At 41.5% G+C, this 23265-nt stretch overlaps 9 protein-coding genes across 9 annotated transcripts; 7 read left to right on the top strand and 2 right to left on the bottom strand.

Moving 5' to 3' along the window:
- The first annotated feature begins 753 nt into the window (after window positions 1-753).
- OGAPODRAFT_16226 (uncharacterized protein) lies at window positions 754-1559 on the top strand. Its single transcript, XM_018354273.1, has one exon. It carries the CDS (start codon window positions 858-860, stop codon window positions 1548-1550), a length of 693 nt encoding a protein of 230 aa, XP_018211561.1. The 5' UTR covers window positions 754-857; the 3' UTR covers window positions 1551-1559.
- A 1726-nt stretch (window positions 1560-3285) lies between these two features.
- OGAPODRAFT_16225 (uncharacterized protein) lies at window positions 3286-7151 on the top strand (the record flags this gene model as incomplete). The annotated part of the gene is made up of 1 exon (XM_018354272.1): window positions 3286-7151. A coding segment is annotated over exon 1 (1582 nt), but the record flags the coding sequence as incomplete, so codon positions are not given.
- Window positions 5194-5631, top strand: OGAPODRAFT_37976 (uncharacterized protein; the record flags this gene model as incomplete). The annotated part of the gene is made up of 1 exon (XM_018355350.1): window positions 5194-5631. A coding segment is annotated over one exon (438 nt), but the record flags the coding sequence as incomplete, so codon positions are not given.
- Window positions 7152-7253: 102 nt separating the features above from the next.
- OGAPODRAFT_87285 (uncharacterized protein) lies at window positions 7254-10703 on the bottom strand. The gene has a single exon (XM_018356860.1). The coding sequence runs from the start codon at window positions 10442-10444 to the stop codon at window positions 9446-9448; it is 999 nt and encodes a 332-aa protein (XP_018211558.1). The 5' UTR covers window positions 10445-10703; the 3' UTR covers window positions 7254-9445.
- Window positions 7254-10703, top strand: OGAPODRAFT_82221 (uncharacterized protein). The gene has a single exon (XM_018356601.1). The coding sequence runs from the start codon at window positions 7259-7261 to the stop codon at window positions 9389-9391; it is 2133 nt and encodes a 710-aa protein (XP_018211557.1). The 5' UTR covers window positions 7254-7258; the 3' UTR covers window positions 9392-10703.
- Window positions 10704-11302: 599 nt separating this feature from the next.
- OGAPODRAFT_16223 (uncharacterized protein) lies at window positions 11303-13118 on the bottom strand. The gene has a single exon (XM_018354271.1). It carries the CDS (start codon window positions 12629-12631, stop codon window positions 11360-11362), a length of 1272 nt encoding a protein of 423 aa, XP_018211556.1. The 5' UTR covers window positions 12632-13118; the 3' UTR covers window positions 11303-11359.
- Window positions 13119-13614: 496 nt separating this feature from the next.
- OGAPODRAFT_76151 (uncharacterized protein) lies at window positions 13615-18870 on the top strand (the record flags this gene model as incomplete). The annotated part of the gene is made up of 1 exon (XM_018356135.1): window positions 13615-18870. One exon carries the CDS (start codon window positions 13615-13617, stop codon window positions 18817-18819), a length of 5205 nt encoding a protein of 1734 aa, XP_018211555.1. The 3' UTR covers window positions 18820-18870.
- Window positions 18871-18917: 47 nt separating this feature from the next.
- On the top strand, window positions 18918-19247 carry OGAPODRAFT_12632 (uncharacterized protein; the record flags this gene model as incomplete). The annotated part of the gene is made up of 1 exon (XM_018353327.1): window positions 18918-19247. The coding sequence occupies one exon, from the start codon at window positions 18918-18920 to the stop codon at window positions 19245-19247; it is 330 nt and encodes a 109-aa protein (XP_018211554.1).
- A 332-nt stretch (window positions 19248-19579) lies between these two features.
- OGAPODRAFT_16222 (uncharacterized protein) lies at window positions 19580-23210 on the top strand. Its single transcript, XM_018354270.1, has one exon. The coding sequence runs from the start codon at window positions 19907-19909 to the stop codon at window positions 23180-23182; it is 3276 nt and encodes a 1091-aa protein (XP_018211553.1). The 5' UTR covers window positions 19580-19906; the 3' UTR covers window positions 23183-23210.
- The last annotated feature ends 55 nt before the right edge of the window (window positions 23211-23265 follow it).

Genomic DNA, 23265 nt, shown 5'->3' with positions numbered 1-23265 from the left:
TAAAGTGCCCCGGCTTCTGAGGTAATAGATGAAGCAGCGTGACTAAACCTGGGGAAGGGAGAATTATAGAGCACTTTTTTCTTCCAGGGACTGTTAGGGGTTATAGCGGATCGTGCATGCTGTTGAAGCTCGCCAGTATATCTACTGGTATCTATTTTCTGAAAAACTTGTGTTTCGGCTGGGCTCCAAGGTCGTGTGAATGTTGACTTTCCTTTCATTTGACTATCTTCCAATCTCATTGGATTAGAGAATGCTTGGCGTTGGGGTTTTGAGTCTGACTGGTGCAGAAAGTTTTCAGATTGATCTGTAGGACGCGTTTGTGGCGGCAAAGACTCAAAGGACGCGAGTTGTTTCCTGTGTTCTTTGACTGTAGTAGTATGAGATTTTACATACTGGCCCGAACCTGAACTTGTTGATTCGCTCTGAAGAGCATGCGTAGCCTTTTCGCTATAGTTTGAGGGGACCCGGCTACTCTGTGTACTTTGATTGATTTCGTTTGGAGGGAAAGTTTCATCGGATGAAGCTCTTGAAGATTTACTTCTAAGTTTGAAAAACGGTGCCATTAGATATGATAATTCAACCTTACCTGTTTAATGTCCAATACATTCAGCCCCAGTTATGATTCCTTTTATGATGATTTTGGATTTGGACTGATAGTTAATACTTGGAGAAAAGATGAAACAGCACGATTTAATTTTAAAATTTCCTTCCCCTGAAAATAGAATCCACAAATATTCGTTTGGCTCCAAAGGGAAGAAAAAAAAAACACAAATTTGAGCTGTCAGCTTTTTGGAAAGCCACATTCAAAGTGTCTGGCTTGTCCCTGAAAAATTGTCATCGACTGTTCTACTTTCAGAATGCTGATTGAATTGCTTGCTGTAGCAGGCTCGGTTGTGGGTTTTGTGGCAGTCACGCTCTCTATTGCGTCTGGTCTTTATTATTTGTCTGAGTTGGTAGAGGAAAACACCGAATTGACTAAAAGACTTTTAGGTAGACTCATAAAGAGCACTGCAGCATACTTGATTCTTCTTTGGTTATTTGATGGCTTCCCCCTCAAATTGACTATATTCTCATTATTTTCATATTTCATTTATTATCAGAACTTGAGGAAATTTCCAAATATCGACTTGACAGGATCAATCTTCTTTGCTACATGTGTACTGGCGCTTTTGAATCACTTCCTATGGTTTAGGCATTTCAATAATCCCTATGTCCCCACGATTGACGAAAGACTCAATCCCGACTTCAAATTGCCCCACTATCCATCATTCACAGAGATTGCATCCTTTTTTGGATTATGCGTATGGTTAATACCCTTTGGATTTTTTATCTCATTGAGCGCAAATGAAAACACGTTGCCTATGAGCCTCTCTGAAGTGGAACCGTTGCAGTCGCAGAATAATGGTGAAAATGTCAAAAGATCAATCACTTTAATCAAGTATTTGCTCCATATATTGACAGGTAAAGCAAAGCAACTTTTGAACGCTTTTAACTTGAGAAAATCAGGGGGAAACAGCTTTTCGCGTAATCCTAACGAGCTCTACATATGAAATGTATATAAAAAAACAAGAGCAGTGTCCTGTAGTGTAATAATAAAAGGAGCTATTTAAAGCGCTCCGCTTGAATTAAAGCTGAGTTTTTAGGTCATAAAACGAATCCAGTCAAAAGTTGTTCTGGCTTAAATTCAAAAGGAGCTTGTCTTCGTCATCCTTGATGAAAAGTCGAGTCAAGTTCAATATCTTGATAAGGTTTAGCAATATCTAAACTAATACTTGCGAGTAATAATAATAAACTTGAGTTTCCTTTAGGTTCAAAGGCGAATTATTTGCTTCGGCAATTTGCCTATGAATGAGCACCCGGATAATCTCAAAACCACCAAGCATTTATACGGGATGTGCAAGAATACAATTCGTGTTCATGAGCCTTTTATGGATTTGGGAATTCACATAGATGGTACACAATAACAAAATTGTATATGAAATTTTGAGACATACAACAAGCGTTCAAGAAAAACGATTTCTGTTGTAGGCACACAAACCTACCGAAAGATTTGACATCCGCTCACTCGATATCCCTAATCAGGATGACCAAGCACTGTTCACTCTTTAGCCATTCACTATCTCGTACAACTATTCCCCAGATAGTAACTGTTTGCGAAATGTCGAGAGTCTAGACTTGAATGGTGATTTCTGAAGTAGATTATGAATAAAAGTTGTACGGACACGATAAGGTTGACACAGCAAGGTTTTCCATCCATGATGTGCAATTTGAAATTTGCAGTTCTCTGAATTCTTTCTCCAACAAGTATGTGTTTCCACCTTTGATCGTGACTGTGAGTGACTCAAATGTCAATCTATTCAGATGCAGCTGGTTTTTGAAGCATGGTCCCAGTCTGCTTGCTATTTGGTTGATTCCAGATCCAGAATTGGGCGTAATATTCTTTTTTTTCACCACCTGAAAGTCTGCTTTCTTCCAATTTCACGATAAACAGTCATCGGATATAGAGACAGTGTACCCTAGAGTGAGCTAAGCATATCTTAATTCAGTAAGGTTTGGTTAATGCGTGCAGACAAAAAGCTACTAAATAGTGCGAGTCTCGATTTAACTTTCTTCCCCAAAAGGTACCGTAGTCAGTCAGGCGGTTTTGCCGAATGCGATGAATCTGGTTTGGTCGATTTCAAGGGTTAAAATCATACGAAGTTGCAATTACACACACAGCTTCTAAACACAATAGATTATCGCGAGGTATTTTGCCAACTTATTTTAATATTTGCACTTATCCAGTCGTTCTTACACAACGACATTCACTCTACTTTTTCAATGAGTAGCACTATTGAAAGCTCGAATTTGTAGAATTGAAGACTGGTGTTGGCGGTGGAAGTTGCTTTGAATGAATGCAGCTTGAAAGTAATGACCTTATATTATATCAATCAGGCCAAAAGGTTGGACGGTTAAATTATTTTTTAAGCAAGAAAGAGTCTCCTTGGTATGATGGTTTATGGTTATTTTTGACTAGCCCAGAAACCGTGTCCTCTAATCATTTTGGATTTTGGAGAACGGCTTGCTTCCACTAAAAGTCTGTTAAGTTGAGAGAGCTGGGCATCAGCGATGCTCTAAGTTAAACATTTTTGCAATTACAAATCAAATCTCCAAGAGTCAAAATGTAGAAAAGACTACATTTGACCCTGGTTGGATACATAAAACTGAGTTTGATACATAGTAAGAAAATTCATATTCGCTTAAATATTCAACATAAGTTATTTTTTTTTTCACCGCCAACGTAAGGGCAAACTTATAGTCCAAATTTCATATTTAAAAGCTGAACGGTGCTTAAGCGGTGATTGGTAAGCATTCATAGTTCTTGTAACTCTAGTCAACTTGATAAGTTTGGGAAATAATCGGAAGATAGTCAAAAATCGGAGATAACCATTGTTATATTAAAGTTTACGTTTTCTGTTTAACAATAATCTTCATCACATGTCGATTGGCGAAGAATACGAGAATTATTATAGCGTCATAAAAGAGTTCAATGCAAGACTTGGCGATGAACTCACGATACGTCCTGGTGATACCATAGAGCTCATCAGCGATGACAGTGAATTTGGAGATGGATGGTATATGGGACGAAACTTGTCAACCAACAGAGTTGGGCTATATCCAAAGGCATTCACAAAATTGGCCAAAGGACAGAGTAAAGGAAAGCCATCATTACTTAGATCAAGATCGAGGCGGACACCACTAAACAGCCCCGTCGCCGCCACACCATCATCAGGAATTTCTAATTTTTCATCGTTTAGCCAGCAGGAGAAAATTGAAGAGTCTATTTCTCCTTCTGTAACTGCAGATCGACACAACAATAGTGAAGGCAATGTAACTAAAAATACCGAGGAGGCACCATATAGTCAAATCCATGACACAAATCTCAACAGGTACATATCGGTACACAGGACCCTGAGCGATATCGACAAAGCATTGCAAGAACTGCATTCCAGCGAAAATTCTATCACTAATGAAAATAACGGTATACCACTTGATCCGGCAGAGGTGGCAAGCTGGACCCCAGAACAGGTTACCCAATATTTTTCTGGTTTGAATTTTGATATTGAAAGCGCGGGTCAATTTGCCAGGCACAAAATCAGTGGAGCAATACTGCTTCAGCTGGAGCTGCCGTACCTGAAAGAGCTTGAAATTACATCGTTTGGCACTCGGTTTGAAATTTACAAAGAGATAGAGGAATTGAGACTTGCCTCCAAGAACAAAACGCACAGAAGGAAAATAGTATCTCCTAATACTCGGTTAGGAAACTCAGAAGTTAAGGTAGCACCTCGTACTCATGCGAGAAAGAGGTCTCAATCAATGGAAGAGATTTTTAGGACAAACATTGGCGGATCAAAATCTAGCGTTAGAAATTCTCTAGATTTCAAACAATCATCAAGGGATACTTTGGAGGTTGAATCGAAGCTGCAAAGTTATATTGAGACACCAAGTGATAACGGTAGTGAGCCGGAACAGGAATTCAGTACACCTACAGGGCTCTTTGAATCTCCTAGAAAAGCACCACAGCCACCTTCTCATGCAAGTCCATTGATCAAGCAAAATTCTCAACTTTTGTTCGAAAACGATGGGGACAATGGGAATGATCGGTCGAATAGAGGGTACCAACATAGTCGTGAATCTTCCATTGGAAAGACATCTTCTGTTTACACTGAAAAGAAACATTCTCGAAACCCTTCATCCACATCATTTACCAACGCTTTGCAACAAAAGGGAGCGCTTTTTACTAAAACCCATTCTCGAACAAATTCGGACTTTAGCGTTGCACAAAAGGATGCCTCGTGGCGATACGTGGACAAGAATCTTCAGCCTCATGTAACACAGAAGCAGCAATCAAAAGGGGATAACGGTCGGCCAATTCCGTCTGCAAATAAATCTTTACAGACTCTTGAAACTGGGGTGAAGCCAGAGAAGCTTGATTTTGACAAAAAAAATTCAAATAGAAGATCTATATCCGCGAAAGATATGTCCCCAAGTCCCAAAACCATTGATCCAAAAAGAATAGCCTCCGCAGCAGCGGCATCTGCGAGCAACAACTCGAAAACTTCTGGGCTTCGTTCCTTCGGAGGCTTAAGATCTTCCAAGATATCGACCTCGGCGTTCCAAGAAGGTATCAGGAACATATCTCCAGATGAAGCAATTCGAACAGCGGACTACTCAGGTTGGATGAGCAAGAGAGGGAACTTGTCAATAGGTTCATGGAAACAAAGATATTTCACACTTCACAAAACGAGATTGTCCTATTTTGGTTCGTTGAAAGACAGGCGCGAAAAAGGGCTTATCGATATAACCGCCCACAGAGTTTTGCCTGCAGTTGATACCGAGGACAAACTCAGCACTGTGTACGCAGCAACTACTGGCTCTGGAAGATATTGTTTCAAATTGGTTCCGCCGGCCCCAGGATCAAAGAAAGGACTCACTTTCACACAGCAAAAGGTTCATTACTTTGCCGTCGAAACCAAGGATGAAATGAGAGGATGGATGGCTGCTTTGATGAAAGCAACAATTGAACTTGACGAGTCAGTTCCTGCAATTTCTTCGTGCGTGACCCCTACAATCCCGCTTCAAAAAGCTCAAGAAAGAATGCTTGAAGCAAGAGAGAATGCACGTCTGAATCTCGAAAAGTTGGAAAAGGGTGATAGCATTCAAGACACGACTACGGATGAAGACATGTCACTAAAATCTAATAACATCTCAGCCACCCACACACCCATCACTCAACCATCGACTCAGTTTCAAAGAGTATCGACAACTCCTACTTCGACAAGCTCCTCCAATCGCAGACCTTCAGTAAAGGTTGACACTACAATAGGTATCCCGGAATCTGGTGCGCTAACTGGCCTTTCAACGCCTTACTTGGTGACTTCGGGAATCATGTCCCCAAATTCATCGTCGACTTCAGATCTCAATTCTCCTGGTTCCGTCAACTTGAAAACTACTAAAAACACTGGTAGAAAATTACCTACCGCGTCAACCAATCCTGTTCCAATGATAACAAAGCTTGATACACCGCAAGATCAAATTAGCTCTTCAAATACTGTCTAAAAGTCATAATCAAACCAAGAAACAAAGCGGAGTAATCTGATTACTCGCATATGTACCATACGTTTGTATTTAGTTTAATACGATGTTTTGCCAGATTGGAGTTCGTTGCTACTTTCACTCTTCCAAACTGAAGTTGAATTTCAAACTAAGTGACCTTAGGTGAGAACCAATGCATATTGAAACCATTCGGTCTTGTAAGCTTAATAGCTGAGGTAGCACTAGTTTCATTCTACAGCATTCAAAATTTGTCGCCACGAGAAGATAAGAGAAGATGTTCAATCTGCAGATGGGATAAGACAGACTGTTACTGTAAGCAATGGGGGACTATGTGGCCGAGACTCTTTATCTGCTCTGTCAGAAAAATTATACGTAGCTACTCCCCTGGATATTGAATAACGTTGCGGGAAGATATAAATGAGCTCGGTACCGCCAAAACTTCAATTCTGGTTTACTGAATCACATGTCAATAAATGTGAATTGATATAAAGTCCTCTGCTTTGGCCAGTGGAAGTGAATACTTTCAAAAGGGTGCTTGTGCTACCTCATTAAAAAAGATTCACACAAAGAAAAGGCAGGTTGTTTGCTGTCAAACTGTACATCGTGCTTCAAATCAAATGCCTTGCCTAGTTTCTTCAGCTGCAAGTGACCCATAAGCAACGACAAGCCATTGCATTCCCTATTACTGCTTAGTCTGGTGAGATCTTGAATCACACAATACAGATTGCATAAAAAAGTGAAAATCCCATTGCAGGAGAATACAACTTTACACAATGATGGTATCAGCTGGCTAGATCCTCATGCTTACTCGCCGGATGTCCAATTAGAAATGGTACCTGCTGTTGAACGGATCTGGATCTGAAGTAAAATTCTCTTTTTGAGGAATGCAACAGATCATATGGAATACAACTGATGAGTTTTTACTCTCGTATTAAGGTTGCCTTTGCCCGTTTCCATGTTCAAGACTGAGATATTAAGGTTTCCAAAAATCCCATTTGAATAGACCATGCAACGGGTACCATTTCCACGAGTGAACTGTGACCACTAAGACAAACCTTATAAAGGCATGTTTTTTGTCTCAACAATTAGCTAATCAACCAAAATCATCACTTGTAAAATTCATTAGCACTCATAATTACGCCTATAAGATAAGAAGAATACAATGCCTCATTATATTACACTGGCTACGTGTGCGTTAAATCAGTGGGCCCTTGATTTTGAGGGTAACAGAGATCGAATCCTTGAATCAATATTGGAAGCAAAAAGAAGAAAAGCGTCTTTAAGAGTGGGGCCGGAACTGGAAATTCCGGGTTATGGTTGTTTAGACCACTTTCTGGAAAATGATGTTTACCTACATTCATGGGAAATGTATGCCTCAATTTTGACAGATGATCGGACTTTTGGAATTCTTCTTGATATTGGAATGCCCATTATGCATAGAAACCGTAGATACAACTGCCGTGTTCTGTCTTACAACGGTCAGATCCTATTAATCCGCCCAAAAATTGTTCTTGCAAATGACGGAAACTATCGAGAGATGAGGTATTTTACCCCTTGGCTGAAAACTCAGTATGTTGAGGATTATATTTTGCCTCGAATGATTCAAAGGATAACGAATCAAATTACCGTTAGATTTGGTGATGCAGTGATAAGTACTTTGGATACATGTATGGGAGCAGAAACATGTGAAGAGTTATTTACTCCTCAAGCCCCTCACATATCCATGGCATTAGATGGCATTGAGATTATCAGCAATTCTTCAGGATCGCATCACGAATTGCGAAAATTAGACACAAGAATGGCCATGATCATTGAAGCCACTAGAAAATGTGGAGGCATTTATTTGTATGCCAACCAAAGGGGTTGCGACGGAGACCGTTTGTACTATGATGGTTGTGCGCTCATCGCAATGAACGGAAAGGTGGTGGCTCAGGGATCTCAATTCTCTTTGAACGATGTTGAAGTCATAACGGCAACTGTCGATTTGGAGGAAGTGAGGGCTTACAGAGCATTAATTTCTCATGGGCTTCAGAGCCGCTTAACGCCAAGATATGAACGAGTTCATGTTCCTGCAGAACTAAGCCCTGACTCCATGAACTTTGACATGAAAATCAGTCCTTCCGTTCCACAGCAGTTAAAATACTACAAACCAGAGGAGGAGATTGCGTACGGACCAGCATGCTGGCTATGGGATTATGTTCGTCGAAGCAAGGGCTCTGGGTTTTTTATACCATTGAGTGGAGGAATCGATAGCTGTGCAACATCTATTATAGTGCATTCGATGTGCCGATTAGTTGTCCAGGCTTGTAAAGAGGGCAATCAAAGGGTTATAGAAGATGTGCAAGCAGTCGCAAATATGCCTCAAGGCTGGATTCCCTCTTCACCTCAAGTCCTGGCTGGAAAGATTTTTCATACGTGCTATATGGGAACCAAAAATTCCTCGGTGGACACTAGAAGCAGAGCTAAAGAACTTGCGGAAAAAATAGGATCTTATCATGTCGATTTGAATATGGATTCTCTTGTGTCAGCCACTATCAGTGTGTTTGAGGTGACGACAGGAAAGAAGCCAGTTTTTAAGATATTTGGTGGATCCAATATAGAGAACCTAGCGCTTCAAAACATTCAAGCCCGGCTAAGAATGGTACTCGCTTACCTATTTGCTCAGCTTTTACCATGGGTTAGAGGAAGGAACAACACAGGTGGACTTTTGGTTTTAGGGTCTGCAAATGTGGACGAACAGCTAAGGGGTTACTTGACTAAGTACGATTGCTCATCAGCCGACATTAATCCAATTGGTGGAATATCGAAATCAGATTTGATAAGATTTATAATCTGGGCCGAAAATGCATTTGAGCTTCCTATTTTGAAGAGTTTTGTGGATGCTACACCAACGGCTGAGCTAGAGCCGATCACTGATAGCCACGTCCAGTCGGATGAAGCTGATATGGGATTCACTTACGAAGAATTAAGCATGTTTGGAAGATTGCGGAAAGTTGACAAATGCGGACCATACTCCATGTTCATCAAACTATTACATATATGGGGTGATAAGAAGACTCCTGAAGAAACTGCCGACAAGGTAAAGAACTTTTTCTGGTATTATAGTGTGAATCGGCATAAGCAAGCAGTCAGCACTCCCTCCTACCATGCAGAGCAATACTCTCCGGATGATAATCGGTTCGATCTACGCCCATTCCTGATAGACCCAAAATTCAGTTGGGCGCGGCAAAAAATAGACGACGTTTTATCAAAACTGCGAACGGATGAAACACTTAGTACAATGACAGTGGACTAACTTTGGACGGCATGTTTTTTTTTGGCAGATAACTTTTTGAGTCTCAATCAGCATTCAATGGGAGACTCCCCATTTAGCGTTATAGGCACTAAGTAAGTCCGCCTGAGATTTAAAGTTCGATAAGGACGAGTTTGTAGATGCAAATTTGTAATCATTTCTCTCAACAAAGTCAACCAGACTTGCGGCTACTTTGAGTGGTATGTCTTCATGCACAAAATGCCCTAGGTCGCTGGCGTCTTGCGATGGTATGCTTTGAGTAGCTGTGGTGAGTGTATTGGCATGCTTCAGCTGATTGTTGTGAAAAACTACCAATTGGTATTTGCCTTGCATCTGTCCTATCATTAGGTCTTTGTCCAAGTAATCATTATTGGCCAAGATGAGTAGCTTGGAGATGCGATCGGGTATGCTGACAAACCTTTTTGACAAACCTTCAAACCAGTCGTGCCAAAACGGTTCAGTCTTCCTTAAATCAATGATCCATTTATAATGTCCTTCGTCGGTGCGGGTGAACAAACTTGGCACAGAAATTAGTGAGCTATCAACATTGTGCAACAAATTTGAATCGATATGCCATCGAATGGCATCTTCAATGGATGGAAACTGCTTAGGTATTGTATTTAAGTAGCTGTTCATAGCAGAAAGTGATTTGATAGCAGTGTCCTCGACGATGTCAATCATGACTAAACCAGAAACGAGTTGCCCCAAATTCTTCTTTAAACAGGCACTATTGTTTACATCATCCGATATAACCTTAGTCAAGATTGACCCCCCAAGCGAGTGTCCGACAAGAAAGTAGCTTGGAGGAGGCCCCTCTGGAAAGTACTTTTCATGAAACCATTGAAGCAAAAAGCGAAAGTCGTCACATAAATTGTCAATCGAAAGCTTACTATTCTCCTCACTGGAAGAGTTGAGCAATGCTGTACGCCCATGACCTCGCATATCAAACGTGAATACACCTGGAACACTTGAAATTGATTGCATCTCGCATTGTTTTTCAATAGCCGGTGCTAATTTAGCGAAGGTGGCCCCACTTGAACCAGCACCGTGATGCATCACCAAAATCACTGATGAATCGCTATCTTTTTGGCGTGGAGGCCTATAATAAGTTTGAAACAGATAGCCATCATTGTTTGTGAACACCTCAAGATGCGGGAAAAACGAAGTGATATCAGGTACTTTGTTGGTACTGATACGTGATTCTTTTCTCCTAGAATTTGGTAATTGACCTAGTGAGTCCGCTGTCTCTGAGGAGAATGAAGACGAATGATCTAGCTGCCGTGCCTTTTTTCTTAGTAAATCATTGGCAAGTTCGGACATCAATTTTCTATAATCTCGGAAGATAATACATCTACGACCTTCTATTTGCAGAGGACTTCTATATTTTTGATTACATAATCAACCCCGTCGGTGCTTAGGATAGCCAAGAGAAGGGAGATTGCAGCAACCCAAAGCCATGCAGCAATTACCTAAAATACTTCACAGTGGTTCGGTACAGATTTATTATGCAGCTTTGTGTATAAGGAAGTTCCGGGTGGTGAAAAGCGCTTCACACTAGCATTTATACCCCAATCAGAACCTCTTTGAGCTTGAACAGGAGGCAACAGAGATACAAGGTATTCAGCCGCGCACAGATATACATAAGTCAAGAGCTGGGTTCATGTTGAAAACCTACTTTATACAAAATTATAGGCCCGTTAAAGCAAAAAATGCGGGGTGACAGTACATCATCGTTTTCTTTTGGGGTGGTGAGCTGCCATTCCAACGGTAAAATTGGGGTGTGGGTGCGAGGACAATTTCGACTAGGGGTGACCCTTGACTACTAGGACAGTAAAAAGAAAGTTAAAGAGGGGTAATGGAAATGATAAATTTGAAATTCGAGTTTAATTAACATGAACAATAAATAAAAACATCACCAAATCTTATCTATAAGCGTTAAAAGATTGCATACCCACATTGAGTTCAAAACAATTAAGAGCTCCCTCTATCGTCCTCACCATGTTTGAAACAACATCTCTTACCGTACCGGCATGATCCTGCCTTAAGCCAATTGGCACATAATTTTGTTTTCCAGTTGTTCGCTCTTTTGACTTTTTTCAGTTCTTCCTCTCCGTGTGCAAATTGGCATTTAGCTCCATAAGGACAGCTTCCTTTTTCCTGAAATTGTGTGCACATTTCAGTTTTATAAAGATCTCCGTCAACAGTTGCCTTGCTCTTTACGCTTGAGGAAGGAAACGCTTTATGAGACTTGTGACTGTGTGAAGAAGTGGAACTCCTTTGTTGAAAGCCCTTCTCGGTATCCTTCCGTTTCATATAGGGGACACCTGCAGCTCTTGGCGAGTTAGATGATTCATTTTCGTTCACCGCTGGACTTGCAGGCACAATTAGGAAGGCGGTATCATTTTGATACATACTGGTGGGAACCACTGCAACATTCAAAGGGTTTCCCTGAATCATGGGTTTGGAGGGATTTAAAAGCAGAAGATTTTCTTCTGTAAGCGGGTAGGCCAGTTGTGTACCACCACCATAAACTGGGCTTTTTGTCTCTAACTGGGGTTTTTGGACTGGAATTTGTGGCGATTCGAGTTGAAATTGAGACGCGAGATGAGCGGGCCCGTCCATTTGGATTCTAGATGGATCATTGAAAGAGTTGGCGTTTTGAGCAAAGGCAAACGGCGAGGTTTTCTGATGAAGCTGCGGAAAAGGAATCAAGGGAGAAGATTCTAAATTAGTAAAAGCTGCTGGGATTATTTTCAACGATTGATCAAGCTGTGGAGAAACATGAACATTATCTGCAGTGGACAATTTTGGAGCACATTGACTTGAAAAGGAAATCTTGCTAGGATTGAGAACGTTTGAAGACGAGCATCCTAGTGTGTCCTTGGATTTGTCAGTCCATAGATTCGGGATGAGATCCAACATGTCTAAAGGAAATTCCTTCGTCTCAGGGTCTTCCGGCAAAGGAGTCGCTTGAGCGAGACCTGGTGGAGAGCTGGCTGATGAAGATGTGTATGTTGAATTTGCCGAGCCACCCCGCTCACGCTCTTTGCTGTCGTCGAAAAGCAGGTTACCAGAAGAGGTGGTAGGGGAAATCACAGTGGATGTTTCAGACCCTGAAGGAGTTATTTCCATCGCAGACAATCCTAGTCTTGCGAAATGCAAGTTGAAATCCAGGTCTGCATCCAAATCAAATTTAGCGGTATCTTTGACAGGATGATCGAAGGGACCCCAAATACTGGCCATTTTCGTTTCCCAAAATAAATAAAACGAATAAGGGTAGGGAGGTTGAACGAACGACGGGACAACCAAATAAGTAAACACTATTTCAATTGGGATCACTGAAAAGTTCGCTTTGTTCAATCTCAGATCCTATAGCGGGAACTAACAATTTCACAAGTGAAAGAGGCAAGACCTGATGAATGGACACTTTTTGTACAAGTGGTCTGAAAAGAAACCTAATTTCACACAATCGGAAATACTCCTCCTTACTGATAGCAAAAAGAATACAGATGTGGTTATATATGACACCTTGCTAGAAAACGAAACAAGTGAAAGTAGCTCTCAATTTGTTGTCAACTTGATGACTGTTTTGACTAGATGAAACTTTTCTCGTTTCTCGGGAAGCCCAAATACAAGCAACTCTGATATCTAATAACCAGGAAATTCAGTAACTGTAAGTATGACCAGAAAGTCCGAGATATAGTATGGAAGTCGTTTCTTAAAGAATTGTTACCTTGTCCGATATTTAGAGTTTTTTTTTCGAATGCTTCTCCTTATATCCTTACGAACTTATTGTTTCGAGCTATTTTCACGAAAACTATTATTTATCGGCATTAATGCACAGCCGTATTATAGCATCCTATGATTCACCAGAGACAAAAGCATCGCCTCTATAAGATTAGCAATGTATCCAAGACACATTTGGCCCCGTTAGCCCTTAAATGGTGCATAAAAAACTACTCATGTTAAAGATCAGACAGTAGGTTACGGCTCGTTTTTGTTGTCACCCCCTGATATATCGGAGTACTCGGTGGGGGTTGAAAAATTAGGGAGTGAGGGTTTTCGAGCTATTATTATTACATAAGCAGTAACGTCAACTTACCCGGCCGAGAGATTTAAAATCACAAGGTGGCTAGTTAAAGCATGGCGGTGCCTTGTTTATACTTGAAAAAATTCGACTTGAGTCTTCTCAAATCTTAATTCTTTCATTGCCCTTTCAAAGTTCCATGTCCTATCATTGGTCAACGATACCATTTGCTTCACTTTATGGAGCCATTAAGCATAATCAGCTTGATATCCAGTTGAAGCTATCAGCTGAACTCCAATTTGATTTGCAAAACCTCTTGCTCAAACCAAAACGAAGCGATGCAAGCAGATCCAGGCTTGAGCAAGGCAAATTGACGTTCTCAGATGGTATAGAATACCAACTTAATGAAACATTTGTTGTGAATGCCAATAAACTTGCGGACGAGCTGAACCTGGACGAATTGGCCGCAGCGGAGCTACTTTATTTCGCAAGCCAAAACGAGCAGAAATATTCTGGAACCTCTGCTCTCGATTCCGCCAAAGCTGCATACCATACCAGAAGGCAGTACATACTACAGATTGTGACTTACTATCTATGTAAGTCTTCATCAGAGGGATTGAAAACAGCATTTCTATCGGAATTATCTTACGATACCATTCTCTCATGCTATCAATGCATTGAACAAGAGCTGGATGATATAAAACAACTGGTAGACCGCTCAAGGCTTATGGGAAATTTCTCAGACCCCAACTTATTAAAGCCTATTATCTACCGCCGAGATTCGCTTTTCGTGGAGCACCAGCTTTTGGGAGAACTCTATTATGCTAAGGTGTCTCTATCAAGGATGCAACCCACTGATTTCGACAAAATTTTCAACCACTTTACGTCATTCAGTACAAATGATATTCTAGTGATTAGTTATCTTCCTGGAACCATGAAACAAGTATCAGAGCTCGAAAGATACTCAGATGAGGAGGTGAAAAATATGCATCGAAAACTGACTGGACTTACACAGGAATCTCACAAATTAGCAGAAAACCCAATCAAGGCATTTTTGGTGCTGGTATTCTTAGTAAATTTCATTCCATGGTGCAAGTCAGAAAGCTCAAGAACCAAGCAATTCGATTTCACAAGCAACGTGGAAAATCCAATTAAGCTGCTTATTTCAATAGGTGCTTTAGAGCAGTTTCTTTCTCTTGCGACCGAAATATCCAGGCCTGAGTGCTGTTCTGACCCTAGGGCAGACCTCATGTACGACTTTCGCCTATTCCTCCAGCAGCACATTCCAAAATTTTCGCCTTTTAGATTTCTCGATGTCGATACAGACGCAACAAATCAATTGAAACGGGCAATTCAACAACAGAGGCTAAATGGAAACCTAACAGCAGATGAGACAGAGGCAGAGATAATTTACATTCCTACCAAGGTGTACAGTTTTGAGGCTCATTTTAGCGACTTCTGCGCGTCAGTATTCAGCGAATATGTGCATTCTTTTGTGAAAAATGCTGCCTTTGTGCTGACACATCTCCGTGATATGGAAGAAGACCTTCTACTTCTGAGTGACACTCTCGAGTTAGAGGTTTTATCCAAGAATGCCGACCTCGAGCGCTTTTATCTTGCCGTATACTACCTTTACAGATCCAGGCCCCAACTCTCAGCCCAATTTTGGGAGGATAGTTCCTCAAGCCTCTATGGGTTCCTTCAATGGGCCTCACGTTGCAACTCCCCGCTGATAGTGTCGACATTTTGCTGTTTACTTTCTGCGCTCTCCAACAGCAACGAAAATGCTATCAATGCGTTCAATTTCTTACAGCTCACTAACACATCAACCCAAGAGCTTTCCCTAAAGACACCAGTAGGCGGCTCAACATCAATATCAAATCGCTTTTCGTGTGTCAGCTGGTCATCCATTTTTTCTTCGTTAGCATTTTACAGTAAACAGTTGTCTTCCAAGCTACCAATCACTCTGTCTGATCACTCTTATTCATTACATCAGAGCACAGACATTGAAAAGAATGTTATAGTTCAGTTAGGGGAAGACTCTCTGATCTTTTTGTCTGGCTTTTTACAGCTCATTTCTGATATTGCACGAAACAGCGACAGAGCTCGTGCTGAGCTTTACGAAAGTGACAACCGTCAGCTCATCGCAATATTGACAGATATTCTGAAAGCCAACACTCCATTATCCGGATCAATTCTTATGGTTATGAGCTCCCTTGTTGGAGATGGTGTCAACGAAAGGCAGCAAGTATGGAGTATTTTGGATTCCTGGATTTTTTCCAAGCACTCAAAGCTAAGACAATCAAGTGCGGTGTTGAAGGATGTTTTCTTGTCATCACTAAAATCCCCACTGGAAGTTATTGGGTTCTCTACTTTGGTTCTCAAGCTGTTGCAACCTATGAAGACGCAAGACGAGATTTACGATCCGACTGAAATTCCCTTCCCTTTGGACTTGGGCTCGAATTACAGAAATCAGGGTGTTTGGCCTTATGTGGAGTTCCTTACTACCGAGATTTTCGTGGAGCTTACAAACAAAAAGTACGCTGAAGATTACTCAACTCCATTGAAACTAACTCTACTCTCTCTATGGGAAACGTGCTTGGCTCAACTAGATCCGGAAATGATTATGGATGCATCTGCCTGCAATTTGAAAGATTTGGATAATATCACAGCGTGCAAGAACATCATTCAGTATCTACAATCTCACCCAGGAACTGCAGTTTTGACGTTCCTTTATCGGATGCCTGTCCACAATGCTCTATTCACAATTGCTAACCTTGGAATTGACGCACTGAACGAAACTGATCCGGAATCAAAAGAATCAAAGTTGGTTTTGAAAGCACTCAATGTTATAGAGCTGCTTTTGGATCGTGAGAGCTTTTATACGGACGAGCTACTACCTATCCTAACCCTTCCCGACAATCCATTCTATATCCCATCCGCTATTAGTACTGGGGGTCTTCAGTCGTTTGTCGAGGCGTTGCTTCTGAATTTGCCATTGCTTGCCAATATTGCGCTGTATGTTGGTCTTTCTGATTCGGAAATTCCCAAGGTAGCGTTGTCGATTTTCAAAAAGGTTACTTTATACTCCTCATCTAAAGGGATTGCTGAACTATCACTAGGTTCGAGATTACTCAGAAAAGATAAAGTACTCACCATGCTCGAGACGATCGATGAGTCTACCAGGATCAGATACTCTTTTATCGAGCAGCTTGAAGCACCAATTGCTGAACCTCAATCAGTTACATTAAAGATTGAAGTGCTCCAGTTCTTGAACCAAAATCTTCCAAGCACACCCGGTATAGCGACTGTCTCTCATTTTCTGTTGGGATTAGACACTAGATCAATGACAATCGGTGAGAAAAATGATCTCGGATATATTGCTTCAGAAAAGTCCTTACTGAAATCAATAGTCACCCTCTTGAGATTGATTTTGCAGGAATTTAGAAAAGTCACAGACATCGAATATATTCCCGTGAGGATCTGTGCCCTTTGCCTCGAAATAATTTACAAGCTTGTGAAATCTCTCCATAAACCTTACGAGCTTTTGAACTTTTTGAGAGACGTTGAAGATTCTAATCTGTTCGTTGATTTGTTGACTACTACCAGAAAAATAGGGATCGATACATTTTGGAATGGAAGAACATTTGATTCAGCAATCAGTTCCAAAAACCTTTTTGTGACTCAAGGAGGTAGTATGTGTGCACTTATTGCTTTCACAATGTACCGCAGTCTGATTCTTCAGCTGGTTGCGTTGGAGCTCAGGCACACGTCCCTTTACGGTTCGTACTCTTTGACCCGTAAATACGTGAACCTATTGATAGACTCCAAGAACTACGGCAGGGGCTCACCCCGGCTGTTTGAATTTTTGGATGTTTTGGAATTCAAACCAAAAAATATGATTGAAAGAGCCAACGCCGCATTCGAAAAATTCAATTTTGAATACATTTTGAAGAAGATAGGGATCAAGACATCATTCAGTCATGAGGAAATCAACAGCTTCGCCTACGATATGTCAATTGTTGATAGGATTAGCGCCCTTGTGGGAAAGGAATCTCAATCTTTAGGATTATTATCATTAAAAGGCGACAGTGAAAATCTAAAGTACTTTAAGGACGAATTTCTTCAATTGAAGAAATTGCTGATCGCATCAATTTCCTTTGACAACTTTAAGTTCCACCAACTTCAATGTCTACATTCTTGGGCACTGCTAACTCAAATAATTCTGAATGATGGAGGATTGGAAAGAAATACTAGAATAAGCTTCATTTTCGAAGTGTTCGAGAATATTGTTCCCCAACTGATAGATTACCTGAACTTTGATGTGGCATATGCCCAAGACCTTATATCTTTGTGCGTCTGTTTATTCAGAATATACGAGGTCGACAAGGCAAACATTCAAATGTCTGAATGTGATCGTGAGACTGCTGCTTTGCTCGATTCTACGCGACTTTTCCCGGTCTTCAAAACTTCAGCCATAGGAATCATGTCTCCTCAATCGACCCCCACGATAAGAGCCGATCTATATGTGCTTGCTAATAACTACCTGCAACAGAGCGCAGTCAATAAATCGGTGCTGACTGAAATAATGATCTTCATCAGATCTGCTGATCAGAAATTTATTGGATCAATATGCAACGATTCTCTAACAGCAGAGGGCTCATGTAAGATTACAGCGTTGCTGCTTCTGGAGACGCTACTAAAAAGCTCGATATCCCTGCAAGGTACGAAACTTAGAGGTAGCTTCCTAGTTGACACAATTCTCCAAAATAACTACCTGCTTTTGCAAGTGCAGCGTATCAAGTCGATGGATGAGATTGTTCTGGCATGTCTCTCTGATCGTCGTCCAAGGATGTCGATTGACTCGTTACTCTATGAGCTTACTACTCTCAAAACCCTGTTCTGTCTGCTCACAAGGATAGCTCAAACGGCGATTGGTGCTAAACAATTGTTGCAGTGTGATATATTCAAGGCAATCACTGACTGCTCATTTTTAGCGGAGGACCCAGAAATTGGGCTTACGCTGCTTTTAGAAAGCTCAGGGAATGAAGGCTTTGGTGAAAGGAAATCAATCGAGATCATTCTCTCCCTGGACTCGAGTCTTTCTCACGAAGACAATAAATCAGAGGGAGTTTCTCTTTATGATCTCTACATACCCATATTCCAACTTGTATGTTCGATGATCATATCCCTAGGCCCTCAAAATGAACGTTGCACAAAGAAAGCTAAGCAATTAACCGTTCACTTTTCCAAGCTCATCACCGCGATTCTGAAAAAGGATCTCTCAACGGGAAAGAAGGCAACTAAGGAGATCAGCGAAACTGACGTGCCCGAAGACTCTAGGTTAAGAGGATTGCACGATATGGTAAAATTGATAACTCTTTTGGACACCCTTGTCACATGAATGGGAACTACTTATCTCCGACGCACGTAATAATTAAAAATTTGAATACCGAATTAATTCTGTTCGCGTTCTAAACATAAAAAACAATCGCTGAAAGAATGGTTTCAACTATCCAAATCAAATCAAGTGCTCTTCAAAGGCTTTTGAAAGACAAGAAATTATACAAGGAAGAACTGAGGGAACACGAGGACACGGTGGCCGATTTGCAGGGAAAGCTGAAGATCGACGAAAGTAACGAGGAACTCCAATATACACTCAAGAATGCCATCAAAATCAAGGACGAGACTCAAAGACTAATACTTAACGTGAACGGTAAGGTAAGGGAAGTTTTGCAAGACCTGAAAGAGTATGTCGGCTCTCACCCTGGCGAGAGCTCGGACGCTATCAAAAAGCTAATCATTGAAGCTGACAAAGAGGCTAGGCTTTAACGATGCACCATTACTCCTACATACCCACTCGTTCAAATATGATATTTACCATAACGGAAGTAATTCATGCTGATCATCTGCTGAGACTGCCAAGTCTCAGCTCTGAATTGTAATTACGTAATATACGACGCGAACGCGTTCTCAATAAATTTAAGTATATATTGAGAGTATTTTTCTGACGCATCCCTTGTGGTACTTTCACAAATCGTTTAGCTGTTTTTGTTTATCCTTGCACTTTGGGAAGTGCATTGAGAAGGGTAGTTGACATAACTAGGATTCAAGGCCCCATGACCAGTTCAGCGGAAGACAGAGTTTCAAACAAATTGGCAAACAAAACGGCAATGAAAGGAGGCCCGAAGAGTACTTCTAAGTACAAGCAGTCGTCGTTGCTTGCATTCTTCAACGCGAAGCCCACACAACATAAATCGAGCAAAGAGTCAGATGCGAAGTCTCCTCCCATCATAACTCCACAAAATTCCTCTCCAGTGCGGGGCGAAGAAGCCAAGGAAGTGAAATCAGGAGCAGTGATTGATGACAAGGAGAACAAGGCCCCGCAGAACCTGGCACCAACTATACCAGAATCGCCAGAATTATTTGAGCCTAGAACTCCAAGTTCTGTAAATCGCAACTCCGTGCCCAACGCTTCACAATCGCCATTAATGAAGTCAAGACGCGCTAAGAAGATAAGCTACATCGAAGATTCTGCTGAAGAAACTGATTCTGATATTAGTGTTCCCAGAACCAAACGGAGAAAGATGATTGCTGACGATGATGAAGACGATGATTACAAACTCGAGAGCGACAACGCGTCTGCAGACGATGACTATTTTATTCCTGATACAGAAAATATTGCAGACGAACTAAACGGTGATGATTCCCCTGGGGAGATGGACGAAGAGGGTAACAATCATGTTAGCAGCAAGCCCGCAAAAACTTCTCCAAAAAGTACTGATGCAGGGACTAGTATGTCGGCATTCAAATTTGAGTCTAATTGCTCGTATATTGCGGCTGATAAAAGTAAGATATCCACTAAAAGACAAGCCAGAAAGCAAACACCACAATCCAAATTTGCAAAAGAAAATGAGGAAAGATACCAGTGGCTTGTGCACATCAAAGATGCTGATGGACGAAGCGAATCCGATCCAGACTATGATCCCAGGACCCTATACATTCCCAAGTCTGCTTGGGCTAAATTTACTGCATTTGAGAAGCAATACTGGGAGATCAAAAGTAAGATGTGGGACTCCATAGTGTTCTTTAAAAAGGGCAAATTCTTCGAGCTGTACGAAAAAGATGCAGACATCGGCCATCAGAAATTTGATCTTAAGCTGGCCGGCACGGGACGGGCGAACATGAGATTAGCTGGAATTCCGGAGATGTCTTTTGATTACTGGGCTAAGAAGTTTATTGACGAAGGATATAAAGTTGCAAAGGTTGACCAAAAGGAATCTCTGCTTGCTAAAGAGATCAGAGAGAAAAATGCGAATACAAAGGATGACAAAGTCATCAAAAGAGAACTGTCTTGTGTTCTAACGTGTGGAACTTTGACAGATGAGGGAATGCTGTCTGATGAAATGTCAAGGTATTGCTTATCGTTGAAGGAAGTCACCAATAATGACAACAGCAAAACCTTTGGTGTGTGTTTTGTTGATACCGCCACTGGAAAAATCCAACTCACACAGTTCGACGATGATGTGGACTGTAATAAATTAGAGACACTTCTTGCCCAGGTTCAGCCAATGGAGGTGCTGATTGAGAAATCGAGAGTTTCGCAATTGGTGCTGAGAATGCTTAAATTCAACTCTCAACCACATGCAACATTTAATTTTTTGAAGCCGGCAGACGAATTTTGGACCTCTGATATCGCTTTTGAGCAGCTTACCAGAGGCAAATATTTTGAGGCCAATGATTTGGACGATCTATCCAATTACCCAAATATCCTAGTGGAGTACTACGAATCGAACAAAAATGTTGGATTTTCGGCATTTGGAGCTCTCCTATGGTATCTCAAATCACTCAAGCTAGATACTGCGTTGATCTCTATGGGTAACATAGAGCAATATGACCCATATAAGACCAGCTTCTCCGATAGCTGTATGAGACTGGACGGTGTGACACTTCAGAATCTTGAGATTTTTAGTAATTCCTTTGACCAGAGTGACAAAGGCACTTTGTTCAAATTACTAAATCGTGCAGTGTCTCCATTTGGAAAGCGGACTTTTAAAAGCTGGGTGACGCATCCTTTGATGTCCAGAAAAACCATTGAATCAAGGTTGGATTCTGTGGAAATCTTGATGAGAGATGGAGACCTCAAACATCTTCTTGAATCTAAACTGGGCAAGCTTCCTGATCTGGAAAGACTGCTTGCTAGGATCCATTCCGGAAATTTGAAGGTTAAGGATTTTGCCCGTTGCGTGACTGGTTTCGAATGCATCGTGAGTTTGGTCAAGATACTGAAGTCCACTTATTCAGAAGGAACTCAAAGATTAGGAGGAGAACTGGGCAAAATTTTGGATTCTTTTCCACATGAATTGCCAGAGTGTGTTTCAAATTGGTCAAATGCATTTGATAGGGTACTTGCCGTCAATGATGGCATCTTAGTTCCAGAACCTGGGGTGGAGCCCGAGTTTGACGAAAGCAACCTAAAGATCAAAGAGCTAGAGAAAGAGCTAGAGAGGATTTTGAGTCGGTACAGACGTGAGTTCAAGTGCCAGGAGATGTGCTACAAAGATAGCGGAAAAGAGATATATCTGATTGAAGTCCCATCCAAAGCCATCTCACGTATTCCTAAGGATTGGCAGCAGATGGCAGCAACTTCCAAATGTAAGAGATACTGGTCTGCGGAAGTCAAAAAGCTGGTGAGAAAGTTGATGGAAGCCAGAGAATTGCACAAAATTATAGGCGAGTCTTTGCAAGCTAGGATGTACGGCAGGTTCATGAACGACTACCCTATTTGGTCGTCTGCCATCAAGGCTGTGGCACAACTGGATTGTATCTTGTCTCTGGCGCGTGCTTCAGAATCGCTTGGGACCCCCTCCTGTAGACCAGAATTTATTGACAGCGCGTCGGCACAGATCGAGTTTCAGGAACTAAGACATCCATGCTTTATTCCAGGTGGCATTACCGGAACCAAGGACTTTATTCCAAATGACATTTCCTTGGGGATCGACCAGAAAGACCATATTGGTCTGCTTACAGGTGCTAATGCCGCCGGAAAGTCTACAGTCCTGAGAATGACATGTGTGGCTACCATTATGGCTCAAATTGGATGCTTTGTCCCTGCGAAGTCTGCCAAAATGACACCAGTCGATACGATAATGACACGGCTCGGCGCCAACGACAATATCATGCAAGGAAAGTCGACTTTCTACGTGGAACTATCAGAAACCAAAAAGATTTTAGAATCATGTACTCCGCGTTCACTAATCATTCTTGATGAATTGGGACGAGGAGGATCATCGAGTGACGGATTTGCCATTGCAGAGGCAGTCTTGCACCACATCGCCACGCATGTCCAGTCCATAGGCTTTTTCGCGACCCATTATGCCACTCTGGGAAACTCGTTCATCAATCACCCGCGTGTAAAACCCCTTCGGATGGGAATAATAGTTGATGAAAACTCGAGAAACATCACCTTCCTTTATAAATTAGAGTCGGGACGCTCCAGCGGGTCTTTTGGTATGCACGTTGCAGCAATGTGTGGCGTTCCAAGAAGTATTGTTGATAATGCAGAGCAGGCAGCTGAAAAATGGGAGCATACTTCCAAGCTCAAGAAACGCAATTTGGACGCAGACTTGGTTCCTCTAGGCTTCCAGAGCGACGTGAGCTGGATTTTGAATTCAAAATCAGTGCGCGATGATACGATTGCCACCTACACGGACCAGATGAAGCTTACCGCCCTGTCTAGTATGTTCCACATGATCGAGAGCTTATAGATTACGTAAACATCAAAGTAAGGTAAATATGGAAATAATGCGCATAATCAAATTTGAGGGATGGTACCAGACAGAAGACGACG

Source organism: Ogataea polymorpha (assembly GCF_001664045.1).
Source record: "Ogataea polymorpha strain NCYC 495 leu1.1 chromosome Unknown OGAPOscaffold_3, whole genome shotgun sequence".
Taxonomy (NCBI): domain Eukaryota; kingdom Fungi; phylum Ascomycota; class Pichiomycetes; order Pichiales; family Pichiaceae; genus Ogataea; species Ogataea polymorpha.
Note: the sequence above shows the minus strand (reverse complement) of the source record. Positions and strands in the feature narration are given on the sequence as shown.

Excerpts from the sequence above, each read along its gene's own strand:
- OGAPODRAFT_16226 (XM_018354273.1), top strand. The coding sequence starts at position 858 with ATGCTGATTGAATTGCTTGCTGTAGCAGGCTCGGTTGTGGGTTTTGTG.
- OGAPODRAFT_82221 (XM_018356601.1), top strand. The coding sequence starts at position 7,259 with ATGCCTCATTATATTACACTGGCTACGTGTGCGTTAAATCAGTGGGCC.
- OGAPODRAFT_87285 (XM_018356860.1), bottom strand. The coding sequence starts at position 10,444 with ATGCATCACGGTGCTGGTTCAAGTGGGGCCACCTTCGCTAAATTAGCA.
- OGAPODRAFT_16223 (XM_018354271.1), bottom strand. The coding sequence starts at position 12,631 with ATGGCCAGTATTTGGGGTCCCTTCGATCATCCTGTCAAAGATACCGCT.
- OGAPODRAFT_16222 (XM_018354270.1), top strand. The coding sequence starts at position 19,907 with ATGAAGTCAAGACGCGCTAAGAAGATAAGCTACATCGAAGATTCTGCT.